Source organism: Lonchura striata, chromosome 1A, assembly GCF_050655825.1.
Source record: "Lonchura striata isolate lonStrDom1 chromosome 1A, ASM5065582v1, whole genome shotgun sequence".
NCBI lineage: Eukaryota > Metazoa > Chordata > Aves > Passeriformes > Estrildidae > Lonchura > Lonchura striata.
The window spans coordinates 29130567-29146768 of record NC_140741.1 but is presented as its reverse complement, the minus strand read 5'-3'; the positions used below and the strand labels follow the sequence as shown (position 1 = coordinate 29146768).

General features: G+C 40.6%; 1 protein-coding gene across 2 annotated transcripts in view; it reads right to left on the bottom strand.

Moving 5' to 3' along the window:
• Positions 1–8055: 8055 nt before the first annotated feature.
• Positions 8056–16202, bottom strand: part of GRAMD4 (GRAM domain containing 4) — a 75525-nt gene continuing 67378 nt past the window's right edge. For both annotated transcript variants that reach the window (XM_085570412.1, XM_021524821.4), the window contains exons 15-19: positions 15989–16136; positions 15421–15514; positions 14275–14359; positions 12475–12543; positions 8056–11936 (exon numbers count right to left, since the gene is read on the bottom strand). In XM_085570412.1, the coding sequence (XP_085426538.1) occupies positions 11835–11936; positions 12475–12543; positions 14275–14359; positions 15421–15514; positions 15989–16136 (498 nt within the window). In that variant the 3' untranslated portion in view covers positions 8056–11834. The remainder of the gene's footprint in view (positions 11937–12474; positions 12544–14274; positions 14360–15420; positions 15515–15988; positions 16137–16202) is intronic.

The following is a 16202-nucleotide window of genomic DNA, read 5'->3' as shown; positions in this document are numbered from 1 at the left end:
GAGGGCAAAGAGATTTTCCAAGTTATTTTCCACTTGTTTTCTTCATTGGAGCCTAAGGAACCAGCACGCATCCAGCTGGAGCTGAGGCATCTCCATCCCTCTTCTGCCTACATCTGCCAGAGTGCTGTGTTGGGGGGGTGTAGGATATGAGTTTACTGCAGCCTTTAGTCTCCACCTTGGTACAAAAGCATTCCAGTATTACAGAGCACTTGGATTAACAACTTTGCTTCTCTTCTTGGAATGTGCACAGTTTTCTTCTTAAAAAGGACTTAGCTGCATGCCAAGAACTTGCATCTCAATGGCACTGCAATCACCAGGCACAGGGACCTTTTCCAAGGCCTGCACACTGATCTGTAGCCAGATGCTATTTTCACCTCATTGCTGATGAGCAAGTGGAAACTGCCAATGAGATCTAAAGCAGCATATTTAACTCCAAGTTCCTTCCCTTCATTTTCAAATACTAGCAGATGGAACCAGCCCAGGGGTCAGGGAGGACGCAAGTTGTCTTCAACTATGAGCTGAGTGCTCTTCACCAGGAGAGCTCACAAGAAAACACATTGTTAAATAACCCATCCCAGAGGCCTCAGAGGTGCCCAGGTGAGCAATATTGTGGGTGACGGAGACCTCCAGCTCCAGCACAGTGCAATCCCTGTACCCCGTGGGGATGAGCAGCTCTTCCCCATTCTGTGCCCAGAACATGTCACCCCCACAGCTCAGCAGGCTCCACATGTTACCCACCACAGCAGGCAACAGTGCCTCTGCTTATTAAAAACATGAAATTAGACAGAGCACAATGTTGCTTTTCCTAAAGAGAGCATCAAGACCAACATCTGATAAATACGCTTCATTTCCCATGGGGGCTTCCCTTTCAATTGTTGGAGACCTCACTCAGCAGCTGTATTTCAGCAAAAAAATTAACAAAGGGAAAGGGCATTTAAATTACCTCAACCACATCAACAGTAAGAGGAAGTGGAGACCAATGATCCCCTGAGCCCAGACTGGCCTGGCATAACAAGTCCCCCTGGCTCTGACAGCATATTTTGGATCTGCAGGCTTAGGCCCCAAAAGGAGAGCCTAGGTAGTTCCTGCACTTCAGGAACTATACAACCCAGTATGAAACCAGAGAAAAAGTTAAGCTTATGGAAGAGGATAAAAGACATGGGACAAGGGAGACACTCCTAATGGTGTCCTTTTCTCTTCACCATGGCTGCTCTCACCATCTTTACACAAGGCACAGTGCAAGCTGTACAGCTCTTCCCACACACAGCTGGCTGATTAAGACAAAATGGACACTATAAATTGTGGCACAATGGGTGGGAATTAGGTTAACAGCCTAAAAAAAATCTGTTTTGCTAAGAGAAAAGCTCAGGCTTAGTCTGAAACCTTTCTGGCCGTAAATGCAGGAGAGGATAGCAGGACTCCTTTCCACTCTGCCCACCCATCAGTGCCCTGGGGACAGCACCAGCCCAACCTGCCCCAACCAGAGGTCACTTCTCCCAGCTGGGACAGGCTGGAGCAGGGTGGTGATGACCCTCCTGGCCAAGAGAACAAAGCAATGACTTGTATTCAGCTGGGAGCTGCAGTGGGACAGTGCCCCACTCCAGCTGATTGCTGTGCAGGGGTAGGGCAGCTGCTCTGTTCCACCTCCCCCTGCAGCTGTGTGGGAGCCAGGAGCTCAGGGCAGGCACCTCCAACCAGCTCTGAGGCCAGCAGAGCAGCACAGACTGGGCTTGGAGGGGCCATCAAGCTCGTGGTCACTGCGAGGGTCCTTCCAGCCAAAAGGTTTCAGCAGCTCTGTCCGTTCAGACAGCAGCAGGGCTGAGTGCCCACCAAGGGCACTTTAAAGCACCAATATTTGGGATTTAATACTTCTTGGAGACACAGCTTTGCCAGAAATCAGAAGTCTAAGCAAGTTTGTCACCACCTTCCTCCCTGTCACAGGGAGAGTCTTCTCCTGTCAGGTGCTCAGGTCTTCATTCATCGACTCATCCACCCCTAAGCAACTCGATGCAATCACCAAAATAACACTCCTGAAAGCAGGGGGAAAGTGTCTCTCATTAGGGCTTCCTTGGCAGTAACAAAGAAACCCAACACCATAATTCCTAACAACAAGAACAAAAACTTAGAAGTAACTGAAACCTGGCACCTGTATTTTGATAATATATTCCCCACCAAAAATATTATCAGAAAGGAGGATTAAAATACAGTGCTATAAAGTATTTCAGCCATAGCATAACATAAATAGCTTACAAAGTGTGATGTGTTTTCCTGTGGGGCTTACAGATCAGGTTCCCAGAGCTGTCACAGGAACCCCTCAACCCCAGCAGCACTGAGAGACACGACAACCCAACATTCCCCACACTGGTCTGGTGCTGGTGGCCTCCACACCTCAGGCAGCTCATGCTCTCAAAAAGCAAGAAGGCAAAATCATAAAGACAGAGATAAATACAGCAAATGCTGGGATCTCTGGCACTAGTGCAAGAACACAGATCTGAAGGTGTTTAAGTGCAAGAGAGCATTCTTTGCAGGCTGAGGATATGAGGTGTAACAGGAGCAAGACCTCCCCTGCCTAATAGATAGTCCTATTTTATTTTTTATTTTAGTTTTAAAAACAGCAAGTATTAGAAGCTGTGTATACCTGCAAAAAAATTATACTCAGGCATTTGCTGAGTGGGATCTGGGAAGCCTGAGCTTTCTCCCAGCAGCCACCACTGCTGCTACAGCCCACAGCACATCTTACAACTTATTGCACAAGAGTGCAATTACAACTTAAAGATGAGATTTTTTGCAAAGATATAGGACAGCAGCACTTTTTTTTACATGGCTTAACAGTCCAGTCCTGTATCTATCTGCATTTTATACCAGCTCAGCAGTGCCACCACTTACCAAGCCAGACAGTGGCCCTTGGTCCCTGTGGGAGCATGATGGGACCCTTGGTCCCTGGAGGCAGCTTTGGGAGCTGAAGTGGGAAAGCTGCAGAGCACAAAGGCTGGGTGGGGATAGGGGTCTGGAAAAAAGAGGGCTAAGCTTTGCCAACCTTTATGTGAATGTACTGGCTGTACACAGAGAGGTAGAGATTTTGGCCCATTTTTTCAGTGCACACAGCCACGTGTCCACAGGCATACATGCAGAAAGAAGGTAAAACTGAAGAGTAACGTGGGCTAAAAATGCAAATTAAATCAAAACCTTTTTAAATTTAAATTTAAGATAATCCAAGGTCCTTATTCATGGTTTTTAGGATGAAAACATGCCACACATCAGATAACATGCCTTCTGTTTCTTCTGCATGGAGGCTGTGAAACAGCCATCCCCACTTTGCTCCTGCTTCTAAGAGGGATGAGTTTAACCCAGCACAGCCCGAGATAACATGCTCAAACAAAAAAGCCCATGACCCCTCCTGGCTGTATTTCCTGCCTCCTCTCTAACCATCCCTGCTCTTATTGCAATGGCACCAAAAATCTAATGAGCAACAGCCACTTTTTTTTTTTTTTTTTTTTTTTTTTTTTTTTTTTTTTTTTTGCCAGCTCTGGTTGAAGTTTTAAGGGAAGGAGCTGGGCAAAAAATCAGTGCTTGAAGGAAGTGGATTTAGCAGATTAAACATACCTCTATCAACAGCATTCCAACTCTTTAAATATTTGCACAATCAGGTTTTGTGCAGATAGCACACACAGACATTTTAACTCGGTTTCTTAGCATTATTCTTTAATACTATGTGCTCAGGATTAGCCCTTAACATTTATCCAAGTTATATTTAAAAGTTACCTCTGAAATCTGATGGACATTGCAAACCTGAAAAGGGGAACTCAGAGCCGTGTCAGATCCATTATGGCCACCAAAACCATACCTGGGCTGCAGATCCAGAGGCAGCCAAGCCAGCCTCTAACAGCTTCCTGTGATTTTTGGAAAGGTGGATAATGCACTGCTCTTCTCACTGCTCTCATCCTGTGCTGGGCTCCTGCCAACTCAGGAAGCTTTGGTGAGACCCAGCATTGACATAAGATAGGTAGCAGGAGGCAGGGAGCTCTTAGTTTGGCATGAAAATACAGTTACCTTAAAATGTTTGCTCGAGCAGAACTCAGGTTTTTCAAGGTGTTTACCCAGCTGGACATGGAGCCTGGCACACCTCTAGAAGCAGGTGTAGACAGGCTCCTGCCATATCCAAGTAAGATGCACAGTAAGTCTTCACTAAGCTGTCCACATGGTCAGGGATATAAAACAGTAAAATTACTCATACAGTAGAAATAAATCTCAAGCAGGAGTTAGTAGAGCAGCAAGCTCAAGATGCTTGCTGAGGTTTAGAGGATTTTGTGTTTATTTTCCCAAGAAGTCACCAAATACAACTGGTATTTGCCACACAGTGACCTTGCATGATGACCATAGTGGTCATATTTGAAAATGTCTGTATTAGAGCAATACAGTAAAGCTACATTTTCCATACAGACATTCTTTATATACTTTTTGGCATATTTAAATGAAAAGTCTCAACATATTTATACAGCTTTGAAGACAGTATCTCTCCTTTTTCCAAAAGCCCTCCTGAACCCTGCTCAGCCACAGATGGTGTGAAGAGCACCCACAGTCACCACAAGCCCAGTTTTGGACTGAAATCTGCCTCTCCCTCATATCCATCTGTCTTCCCTTTGCCATTTCAACCCTGCAACCCATAGGTAAAGCTCAGGGCTTAGCTGTGCTTTGCTTTTGTTGGAAAGTGCCCAGAGCCACTCATCTTTCAGAAGGATTTGAGCACAGACACAGCTGCCACCACTCCATGAGCTGTGCAGTCAGGGCTGCTTATTTTGCTACTTCATAAGGGTCAGCATGCCATGAGACCAATGTGAAGCTCCCTTATGAGCAGGAAAAGGGCTTCCTCAGGCATCTCCCCTGCCAGGCAAGTGCTGGGACTAATGATGACATCCTGTGTGGATTTGGAAACTTCTAGGGCATGTCCACTAACCAACACCAACAACACACTTCCTGCAAGCATCCAAAATGCAGGGTATTGCAAGAAAAACACATCTGAAACACAGGAAAGCCCTGCATTATGAGAGTAAAGAAAGGTGTATATATATGTATTCACACTTCAGGAGAAATGTCTAATGGAATCCGCTGTTAGCTCACACTCCACGACCCATCAACAGATTTTTCCCAAATCAACAGATCTTTATTTTTCCCTTTTTTTCTTTTTTTGGCAAAGTGCTTCTTTTCACCCCAAATAATTCTTGTATAGATCTCATGTCTATAAATATGTAAACTTGCATGATATTTTTAAGGATTGTTAGGTTTAGAATCAACTCATGACTCTTATTCCTGTTGTGTGGCTGGTTAATATTTGTGACTGGCCAAAGACATTTCTGTCAGGGGCAACATTTTTTCACAAAGCAAAACCAAAACTGAATACAGTTGCTTTGTTTACAGACTTTACACCAGGAATCCTTCCCAAATACTCATCTGACATAAACAACCTAGGGAGAGGATTTGCAGAATTTCTTACTGACTTAGCCATGATGGGTTAAAACCTCACATCCTGATGCTCAAGAGACTGCCATGGAGACTTAGCAAATATCTTAGGCTTAAAACATTCCTTCCCAAATATCATTTTGCATCAGGCAAAATAATTTATATCTACATTTGCTCCTCTGCAGATACATATTTTGCGCAACCAATCCTTGCACCAGTAAAACTGGCTTTTTCAAGAAGATATTGTACACTTTAAAAAGCTCACTCAACAATACGTATCATCTATATTTTATTATTATATCATCTAAATTCTCTCCCAGACATTTAGATGATCAGGAGCAAAGACATGACAAATTAGCTTGAGAATATGGAAGCCACTGAGTAATCCAAGCCAGCAGATATAGCAATTTAGTTGCAATTTATACAAAATGGAAGATGTAAGAAGTGAAGGCAGCTTTAGCGAACTTGTGACATGTTCATCAGGACATGGTCCGTCAGTATTTCTAAATAATCAGGATTGAAATTACAGAGTTATTTTTGTGAGAGGAAGAAAACTAGAACAATGCTGAAAGAGAAAAACAAAGGCCAGAGGAACCAGTGGAAAAGTTCAAAACTGTCATAGACAGCAAAGGAGAGATTTAGGAAATTTAGGAATGAAAAAAAAAGAGCAAATATTTTATCAATATTTGGTAATTAATAGGGAAGGATAGTGAAAAGGGAAAGCTGAAGGAGATCATTATCCATATGCAACTATATGTCACAGAAATTGGCAAAGATGGAAGGAACTTCAGTAGAGAATACAAAAGCAGAAATTCTGCCTAATGCACATCTCAACTAGGCTGTGCAGATTTCAAGGTACAGAAAAGTGCCAGCTATTTAAAACCAGAAAAAGGTATTTATCTACCCCTCACCTCTCCACTTCCCAGTCAAAGCCAACCTGACCAAATACAGAATCAGCTCAAGCTAAATCTAGTATTAAAGAGATGCTCATCCTTCAGGCACTGCATTACACACACCTAACTTTTGGAGGAACCACAGCCCAGTGAGGACACTGTTGCTGCAAGGGACTGATCCCTTTGCAATATCCCAACCTCTCCAAGACAGAAAATTGACTTCTCACATATTTTGTATTTCTTACTTTTGAAATAAAAATATTCACAAGTCTAAGATGAGCCAATAATTGATGTACTAAACATTTAGCCTAACCTAAAACTAAGGAGAGCAATTTAGTGAATCCAGGGATTCAGGAGAAGAACTCAGACTTGAAAATTACTTAAAAGTAACAGCAAAAAACCCCTCAGCTTCTCCCAAGCTGAATGCTGCAACTGCTCTTTATCATTAATCCAGGACTGCCCAGGCCATGTCTTGCTCACGTGGACTAAGGCGCCATGTGTGGGTGACGCTGCAGACTGTGGCTGGAAAGCCTTTCTGCAGCAGGAATTGGAGTTACAGGCAGAGCAGCTGAACAGCTCGTTCAACTCAATTCTATGTTTTTCATGGGCTGCTAAAGTGACCTTGACACAGCAAGCACTGTTTTCAGAAAGACCAAGTCCCCTCACACGTACCATGGAGTCTATAGCCAAAACCAGACTTCCAGGCTCCACATCTTCCTTCCACAAAGCTTCAGGCAGGTGGGGCTGAATCCAGCCTCTGTGAGTACTGGTGCAGGTGCAACTCATCTTGTACAAACATTTAACAAAGAACACATTAAACCAGTACAAGAGGGAAGTTAAGTATTCTCTGAACACGGTAAGCATTGTCAGAACACTTAAAATACCAGCATGAAACATCATTATATTGCCAGCAGCATTGCTGTCACCAGGAGAAAACTAAATACTGAAATAGGGAGAGCAGCACACATTCCTATGTGGAGAATCCATCACAGACTGATCTATTTCAGCTGAGGCAAACACTTTGAGCATTGCAGAGACAAACAAATGGGTCTGGATTAGATGAGCAGGCAGCTCAGTCCCAGGATCACAATCCTAGGGCAGACACAGGTCTGAGAACGCTGCGGAAGCAGCGCGGGACAGCTTCCCTGGAACACAGCAGGGATGGGGGAGCCTGCCCATTCACCCCAGCTGGGACACAGGTGACACCCAGGCACAGCACTGCAGGGTGTGACCAGAGAGCTGAGGTGACACAGCTGCTCCTGATCAGGGAATGCTGCTGCTGAGCACAGCTCCTGCCCACCCTGGGGATGGAAAGGGCTTATCCTTACCTCCAGTGCCCACCAGCAGCACAGTGGCATGGAGCTCTGGCTGACAGGAGTTTGTCCTCCTCCCAGCAGTCTTGTGTCATCCCTGCCCTCCTGCAGTGGCATCCTAGAAATCACTGCTTGCTTTTTCATTCATTACATTTACCACATAACTACAAGGTGACTGTACTCAGAGAAAAGACTATCCAAAAACATACAGACACGCTCGAATAAAGTAATAGAATTATTTAAAATAAAATTTAAGTTCTTGGGCTTCAAAAGAAATAACACTCACATACCTCTCCCCAGAGATGGTTGTGAATCTGCCAAAAAGCACTAACTCACTTTGTTCCAAGAAATCAGGTGTAGTTTTGATAAATAATTGAAGTTTGCAAGAAGCATTATTAGCACAAAGCGTTTTCAGGTTTATTTAAATAAAAATTATAATTTATACAAGACTTTTTAAACAAACAAGATTTTCTTAAAAAATGTACAGGGCAAATAATTCCATTATTTCAATTATTCATACAGTATAAGTCTTCTGTCAAACAAAAGTTACACTGATAATGAATTATTTACAATTTCAAAATATAGACTCAAACTTCAGACATAAAAATTTTAACATCCATTATATTTCAATGATTAGTAGAAATTAAACATCTGCCAAAATGTACAGAGTTCAATAAAAACTACCAATGTTTTCAAACAGGTTTAAGTAGCCAAAAAACAGGTACATCCTTTCATTTCTTCACAGTTGGGTAAAAATCCTTTTCTCTTTGTCTGCAGAACGAGGGTAGAGTTTTGCTGCTGGCATCCTGTGTGATGTTGCTACTAATAAATAGCTTGTTTCATTCAATCTTGCCTCACAAAAGCTACAGTGCACAGAAAGGCATGATTTCATATTTCAGCTTGTTTCGCTTTTGAATTTAAATGGTCAGTGATAAAGAATTAGTCAGTTTTCATCTCCCTTTTTTTATTGTCTTTAAAAGGGACTCAAACTAACCAACCAACTTCTAAAGAAGTTAAATCCAATTACACGTGAATGATCCAGACATCCACAGACATGAACAGAATCGCAAATATAAACAGCAATCAGACAGACAGAATGACAAGAACATCACTTTCAGCTATTTAGAAGCACTTTACATTAAGTGTTCCGACCCAGCCCGTTTCTGAAGTGCACCAGGCTGTACTGCAGAACTAGGTAGGAAGATGGGAATTGAAGGTGGGGGCTGCAGTGTGACCACACAAGTCAAGGATACATTCACTCACTGCCCATCCCCTCCTGCCCTGCAGACCCCAGAGGGTGCAGCGGGGAGGAAATTGCGAGTAAACACTCCGAGGTCACCTTCAGTCTCTGAGCAGCTGAGCAGCAGGAAACCGGATAACCCAATGTAAAGTGAAATTTGCAAAATATGTACACTGATATCCATCAATTATATTACAACTCTATTAAAAAAAAAAATAAAAAAAGAAACCCAGTCTGTTTTCTCAATACTAGAACCAATGTTGCATTGCAGTTTGCACTAGGTTTGCTGCTTTAAGGATCACTAACTTTTAAGTTCACACTGTTAAAGCGTGGATTCATTTCAAACGTCAGCACATTAGATTTTATAAGACATTTCTAATTTTTTCATTCAGAAAATAGATTTTAAGAGTGTATTGTACACATGAGGCATTTCAGTCTGGGAAAAGGATAATGATATCTCTTCTCCCTCTCGGAAGCCTAGGTATGGTTAATTGTCCTGGCACCAGCAGTATAGATCCTATAGCTCCTTCAGGAACCAGAATCTAGGACAACCCTGTACATGAGGGTCACCACTGAAGGGTGGGAGGGGGAGGAGGTAATAAGTGCAAGTCAACTGATTTCCTACTGAAACTGCTGTTATGATCAGAGTGAAGGTATAAATTACACTTGAAAAATGATACAAAAATAAGAAAAAGAGCATGCTCTCTGTAAAAAATATAGTTTTCTGTTTCTTCAAAAAAAAAAAAAAAAGGATAACCTTAAAACACACCCAAAGGATTTTTTCTTAAGACAAAATGAATGAATCTGATTAAGATTTATATAACATTAAGCTATTTTAATGCCTATTTTTTAGCTGCACTTGCTATTCAAGAAGATTCTAGAAAGAAAAGCCAAATTATAGTATGCAGCAATTACAAAAAAGATGTTAACTGATTTTAAAGTAGTTTTTATAAGAAAGATTTAAGATCAATAATTTTTACTTAAACATATAACCCAAATGTGTAAAGTTATGAACCATAAACTGTCAAGCTACATCCACTTTAAATGGTGGCAAAATGGATTTCCCACCAGTTCACTTATATTTGAAGTTTCCAGGCCCTGAGTTACAGCATACCAAAGGTGGTGTTAGAAATGCACCCATTTTTCAGGTCATGTACAGACATGGTCCAATGCTACTCTAAAGTGAGAACTTGAAAATTGCATTTTAACCATTACAGTCGTTTCTCCCCCATTCTTGCTTACATTACCACCCAGAGCATCAGTGTTTCACTTTGCAATACTCAAACAAATTATGGTATTCAACACTAGTTTCAGATAAAATTTGTATTAAGTTCTCATATCCTACCTCTTCATGGCCAGACTAAAATAAGGTTTGTACAGTTTGACCTCCACCTTCTTCATTACTCCTGCACTTATTGACACACTTCAATTTTAAACTGTGCTAAAAGTTAAACACCCTTTGGTGTTTGCTACCCCTCTTCCTTGTTAATTTTACCCCTTTCCTTACAAAGAAAGGAAATTCCCGTTCAAAAAAACAGAGAAAAAAATCCATGAAATTAAGTCTCATTTTACATAAGAATTTGCATCTCCATTGGTTTTTTTAGGGCCATTCATATAATGTCTGGAGACATCTATACTACTCAACTCAAAGGACACAGCAAAGGAAAAGACACTCTGGAAGGCTTGGCATAACTCCTACTGTGCTTTCATGAAAATGCAAATAAAATTCTAAACCTCTCAGATGGGTGCTATTATATAGAGTATAAAAGCTTTCTAATATTAAAGACAAAGGTCAATATGTGCTTTGCTGCTAGACAGGCCTGAGAGAGTTTAGAGGAGTGCAGCCTCTTCCTGTTTTACCTGACAATTGGGTTTAATTGTTACTAAAATTTAGTTCTGCAAGGGGGAAGACAGAAGCACACCAACATTTCTCAAATTATGCTTTGAGAGAAACAAGTGCTTTCAGTTGCTATATTATAGCATAATTTTATCACAAGGTAACTCAAGAAAAGAGCCAAATTAAAAAAAGACCACATCTGAGTTTAGTTTAATCGCTCCAACCTCACCAACACAAAAAGCCTTCAAGTCTTTAATGCATTAACATACAAACGCCTTGTACATGCAACATGTACAACAGCTGAGCCCTTCTAGGACAAGTACCTATAGAAATATAATTATAAGATGCCTAACATTTTAGGAACAACATTTTGGCGCCCTCTTTTATAAAAAGTATCTGCCTGCCTTCCTTCCTCTTGCTTTGGTTAATGAGGAAAGGAAGATATACTTACAAACTTTCTCCTCCAATTCACTGTACAAGTAATTTAAACATCTCTATGCAGGAAAAACCGAAGTTAACCAAACCAGTAAATCATCCTTCTGCAGTGTAAAAATATGGAAGGAGGAGTTATTTGAAATGCAGTTGTACATATGGAAGTACTAAGAAGCTAATAATTCCTCGGTGTTGCCATCAGTTTTAATAAAGGACCCAATTAAAAACTCCAAGCTGAAGAAGGAGACTTCAGGCTGCTGCAGTCATCATTCTCACATCTCAGGGAACAACAACTAAGATAAAGGGACAAATGAATTCCTAGTAACATCAGTGGAAATAGAGGGATCAATCTGTTATATAGTCAGGTCTCCAAGTATCTTCCCAGCTTTTAATGTCAATAAATAAACATTAAAAGTGCTTAATGTGCAAGGCTAATAGTGATGATAGCACTTTCACTGTTTTCATTTGGTTTTTTGTCTTTTTTTATAAAAACCTTAAAAACAAACATGAAGGCATATATAAAATACACTTGGTTTATGTAACAGATAGAATATAAACCACCAGACAAGAAAAATTATTGCAAAATATATGAGGATGTTCATTTTTTTCACTACCAAGTCATACAAGAAGAAAGTTTCCTTCAGCTCCTCCAAGATAAGCCACTAGCTTTCATTGCTGGATGATGCAGATATTATTTTCATGTATTGGCTGAAAATTGCCTCAAAAGCTTCATCTCTGTGTACCATGGCACCGAACACTAAAGGCTAAATGACAGAAAAAAATACATCATGTCAGTTCACAAAGAAAAATAATTTCCTCTAGGTATATTTTTGTCAAGTCACTAGGAACAGATTAATTGTACTAAAAATGTATTGATAAAGACAAAATAATCCTTCTCTCTATTAAATCTTTGACCATGTGGCATATTTTCTAATATTTTTCACTTCCTTAAAAACTTCATCTGAGGGTCAATTCATTCCACCTGAAAGCCTCCTCCCCCATGGACACTCTCAAGCCAACAGCTTTTTGTTTCAGACTGCGTAGCAGACTGCATGCTCCTGATGTAGGATGCTGGGGAAAAGCTTTCTAAAGTGTCAGAGTAAAACACTCCAGACACAGCAGACCAAGTTGAATATTTAATTCATTAAAATTCTGAAGACAAACATACTGAATAATAGACAAGTGAATTTTTTTAAAGAGAAAAAAAAGCCAGCCACTGGCATAAAGGGACAAAAAAGCCTTTATGCTGGAGAAAAAGGTAAGAAATCCAACACAGCAATACAGATACAGCCAGCTACTTACTTTCTGTGTAGATGGTGTTGATACAGCAATACCCATCCCTGATCCCGGGAGAACAGAGAGTACTTTATACTAAAAAAAGCAAAAAAAAGCCACACACAAAGACATAAGATACCTTCTGTACTGAACAATAGCAAAAGTTGCTGCAGAGGTTACACAATCTATCACTGGCATGTCCTCCCAGCCACAACTAAGAGACCTCTACTAAAACCAGGATGAAGCCAGCTGCCATTCTCTGGAGTCTCATTCTCCTGGACTCGCTGGGTACAGCCTCAGCCAGACAGCCAGGACCCTTCTCTGCACTTCCTCCCACGAGCTGCAGCAACACAGGAACACCCACCCTGCTGGAAGCAGCCCCAGCCCCACCGGGAGCATCAGTCCTGCTCCAGCACACAGAGCTGAGCCAGCCCGATGGGGTGGGCAGGGCACAGCACAGTGACACGGCCTGTGTGCACCTCCCACAGCTGACATCCATCCACTCTTCACAGGCACAGCAAGCAGACCAGAAAAAGCTTCTTTTTCAAAATTAGATGGAAAACAGGGTATCACAGAGTCATCATTAAGGTTGAAAAAGAGCTCCAACCTTTAAACAAACACCACCATGTCAACTAAACCATAGTACCCAGTGCCACAGGTGGATTGCTTTCTTGTTTTTGTAGAAAGAATACAGATAAGAAGGAAGACTGATAAGAAGGAAGACAGATAAGAAGGAATACAGATAAGAAGGAATACAGTTGGCTGAACCTGAGAGTATTCACAGGGAGAAAGTGACATTAAAGTCAGACCTGGGCTTCCCACCTCCAAATAAAACCAGGCACGGTACTTTTTTATGCTTGACTGCATGATCCCTGTCTCGTCTTCATTAAAAACACTACACAGATGCAAAAGAAACTTTATGGCAGTAAAGGCGTACCGAACAACAAAGTAAGTTGAAGTATGATGTTTGAAATCCATTAATATGAATTATTAATTCCAGTAGGAATGTTCAATTTGAGCATAAGCTGTCTGCTTTACAGACATGTCATAGAAATAGAAGGAATTAATTTGAAAATCTGGAGGTACTTCTGCAGTAATAGACACAGGCTGAGGTGTTTCTTTGCTCAACATGATTTAATCTGTGGTAATATGATGCAGCAGAAAGCAAGGGTGTCTGTGTTCAAGATAGGGACAAGTTCAGAAAGGCTAACAAATAAAGGCCATAGAGAGTGGTGTGAGGCACCAATAAAGCCATTCGTAATCACAGGCTGAAAAACCTCAACCAGAGGAAGGACAACACTGCCCTTGCTATGCTTCCAACCTTCCACTTCTTGCCTCTGTTACTGATGGGTCCCAACCAGATGAAACTCCAGCCCATCCCAGTCTGGCTATTCCAGTCATCTACCTTTCTCCACTGACAGCAATTCTGCCTCCCTCTGAGGCAAACACTTTTAAGATGGTGCATCTATAAATATTCACACTCAAACTGAAGTTAGTAATACAGAATTCCTGCTACCAATAGATCTTTTTAAGGCCTACACAGCTCTGGTCAACACTAGCGTTAGTAAACAATGTAACTTAATTTAAAAAACTGCATAAGTGTAAGGGTTTAGTAAACTAGTTTGTCTTCATGCTCATTGCAAATTTGCTTGTGCGGAGTCTGAAAAAGCAGTTCTGTGAAACATTCATAATCAGAGAATTAAATTCCACTTACACAAATTATCATGGCATGTTTTTTCCAAAATAACAAAAGCACAAATGCAAAACATGACCAGCTGAACAGAAAACCAGCTTTCTCCTCTATTTTAAAACACTAACCAGGCATACCTTTTGGATATCTGTTATGTCCGACAGCTTTATAACTTTATTTCTTTTTGATGAGCCCGATTTTGAGCTTTCAAAGCACAAGTAACTGGAAACAAGAAAAGAAAGTGTTCATTTAGATAGAGTGTTTTAAAATAAATTTCTCAAATATTCTCTTGTCCCTTTGAAGTTTGAAGTTAAAGTAACTTTCAAAATAAAAAAAGACATTCAGTTCAGTTATGGCTTCTAACTTAGCACAAACATTTATAAATTCTAACAACTGGCTGGTGTGTCTGAAAGCCCAGAACATACAGTGTGCATACACACATAAGAATTCTTGTGTTTTTATTACTGCACTGAATGGTTAAACCTGACAAGCATTTTAAAGACACACAAGGGACATATATCCTTAAACAGTTGAAATACCAAATGTCAAAAGGCTTATATGTCTTTCACCATCCTAAAAGAAGATTAATGAGAAACACTGTGTTAATTTCATGTTATTGTGCTGCAGACAAAAGCTCAGATTTCTAAACATTGGAGAGCAGCCTCCATCACTACGTGACACTGCATACAGATGAGTTTTACTTCCTTTCATTACACTCCAAAGGAACTTAAGTGCAAGACCCAAACAGTAATGACCATAGCTATTCAGTCCTGGGAGGCTGGGAGGTAAGTAAGGAAATTTAAAAAACAACCGCTCACCCATAAAAATCTGAATCCAAGGCTTAATTTTCAGGGGGTTTTTTTTTGTTGCTTTATTTCAGGGAAGTTATATGTTCAGCTTGCTTTAAAAAAAGCCCCAAACTAAGAGTATGTGTCAAATAGTTGTTGATCACAATTTTCAACATTCACTTAGGTTTTAGGTTTCTTTTCTAGTATCTATACAGTTAGTACGTTATCCACATCAAGAACTGCAGCTTCTAGCAGCTGTCTGTACAGAGCTACTTTGCATTCCTATGCAAGCCTTACCAAGGCAAAATCTCATCTATTAAGCATAGCCACAGAACAGGTTCAGCTCTCCCTCTCCTTTGATGCTTCCTTGAAGTTGCAAAGCACTTTGAAATGGCATTTTTGTTTCAAAACATTATTAAAGTACCCTTTTTAGATTCAAATGCTTTAATGTCTCAAACTTCCCTCCTAAGAAAGGCGTGGAGTGCAGCGACTCACTTTTCTGTGACATAAAGAACTCCATTCCTGATGTAGTCTGTAGGCATCTTCCGATCTCTGTTAATCAAGCAACAGCGCCAGCCATTTTCACACACTGGAAAAGTCAAAACAAGAAATCCTACTCCAAGAAAAAGAGACACTGGCACTATCCCCAACACTCTCCTTATACAATAGAAAACACAGAATATGAAAATTAATATTAAACTTTAGATACCTAAAAGTGCTTAGAAAGAAAAGCCTAAATCAGGTGTTCTAGACACCATAACATCTGTTTTAAGACTCATTTTGAAAAAAAAAAAAAAACCAAAATAAAAACCACCCACACAATTATTCCCTTTAACTTGACTACTGGATTTGCATAACCATAAAAGGAACAGCAGGCTGTGCACTCTTTCAAAGAGCTGTAAGGGTATGGGATGAAAGAGACTTCCATTCATCCTAATTTAAAGCAAGACCTTTAAATCAAAAGCTTACACCTATACAATGCACAGAAAATGAATTAAACTTTAAACTGTCCTTGGCTTTTTAAAAAATATTATACTAATGTAGCCTTCCTGTGGCATCATACCTGGCAAAGGACGTTCATTCTCTGACAGGTTAAAAACTTCATGGAAATTTCCTCTCTTGGTGGTATGAAAACGACTTGTGTCTTCATCTTTGCTAATTCCAGTTGGAGCACTTGAGCCCACATAACTCCTGGAGGCTGCTGTTTGAAGCTGCAGAAAAAGAAACATGATTCCAAAATCTGAGCAGCAACATTTAAGCTACACTCTTAAAAAAAT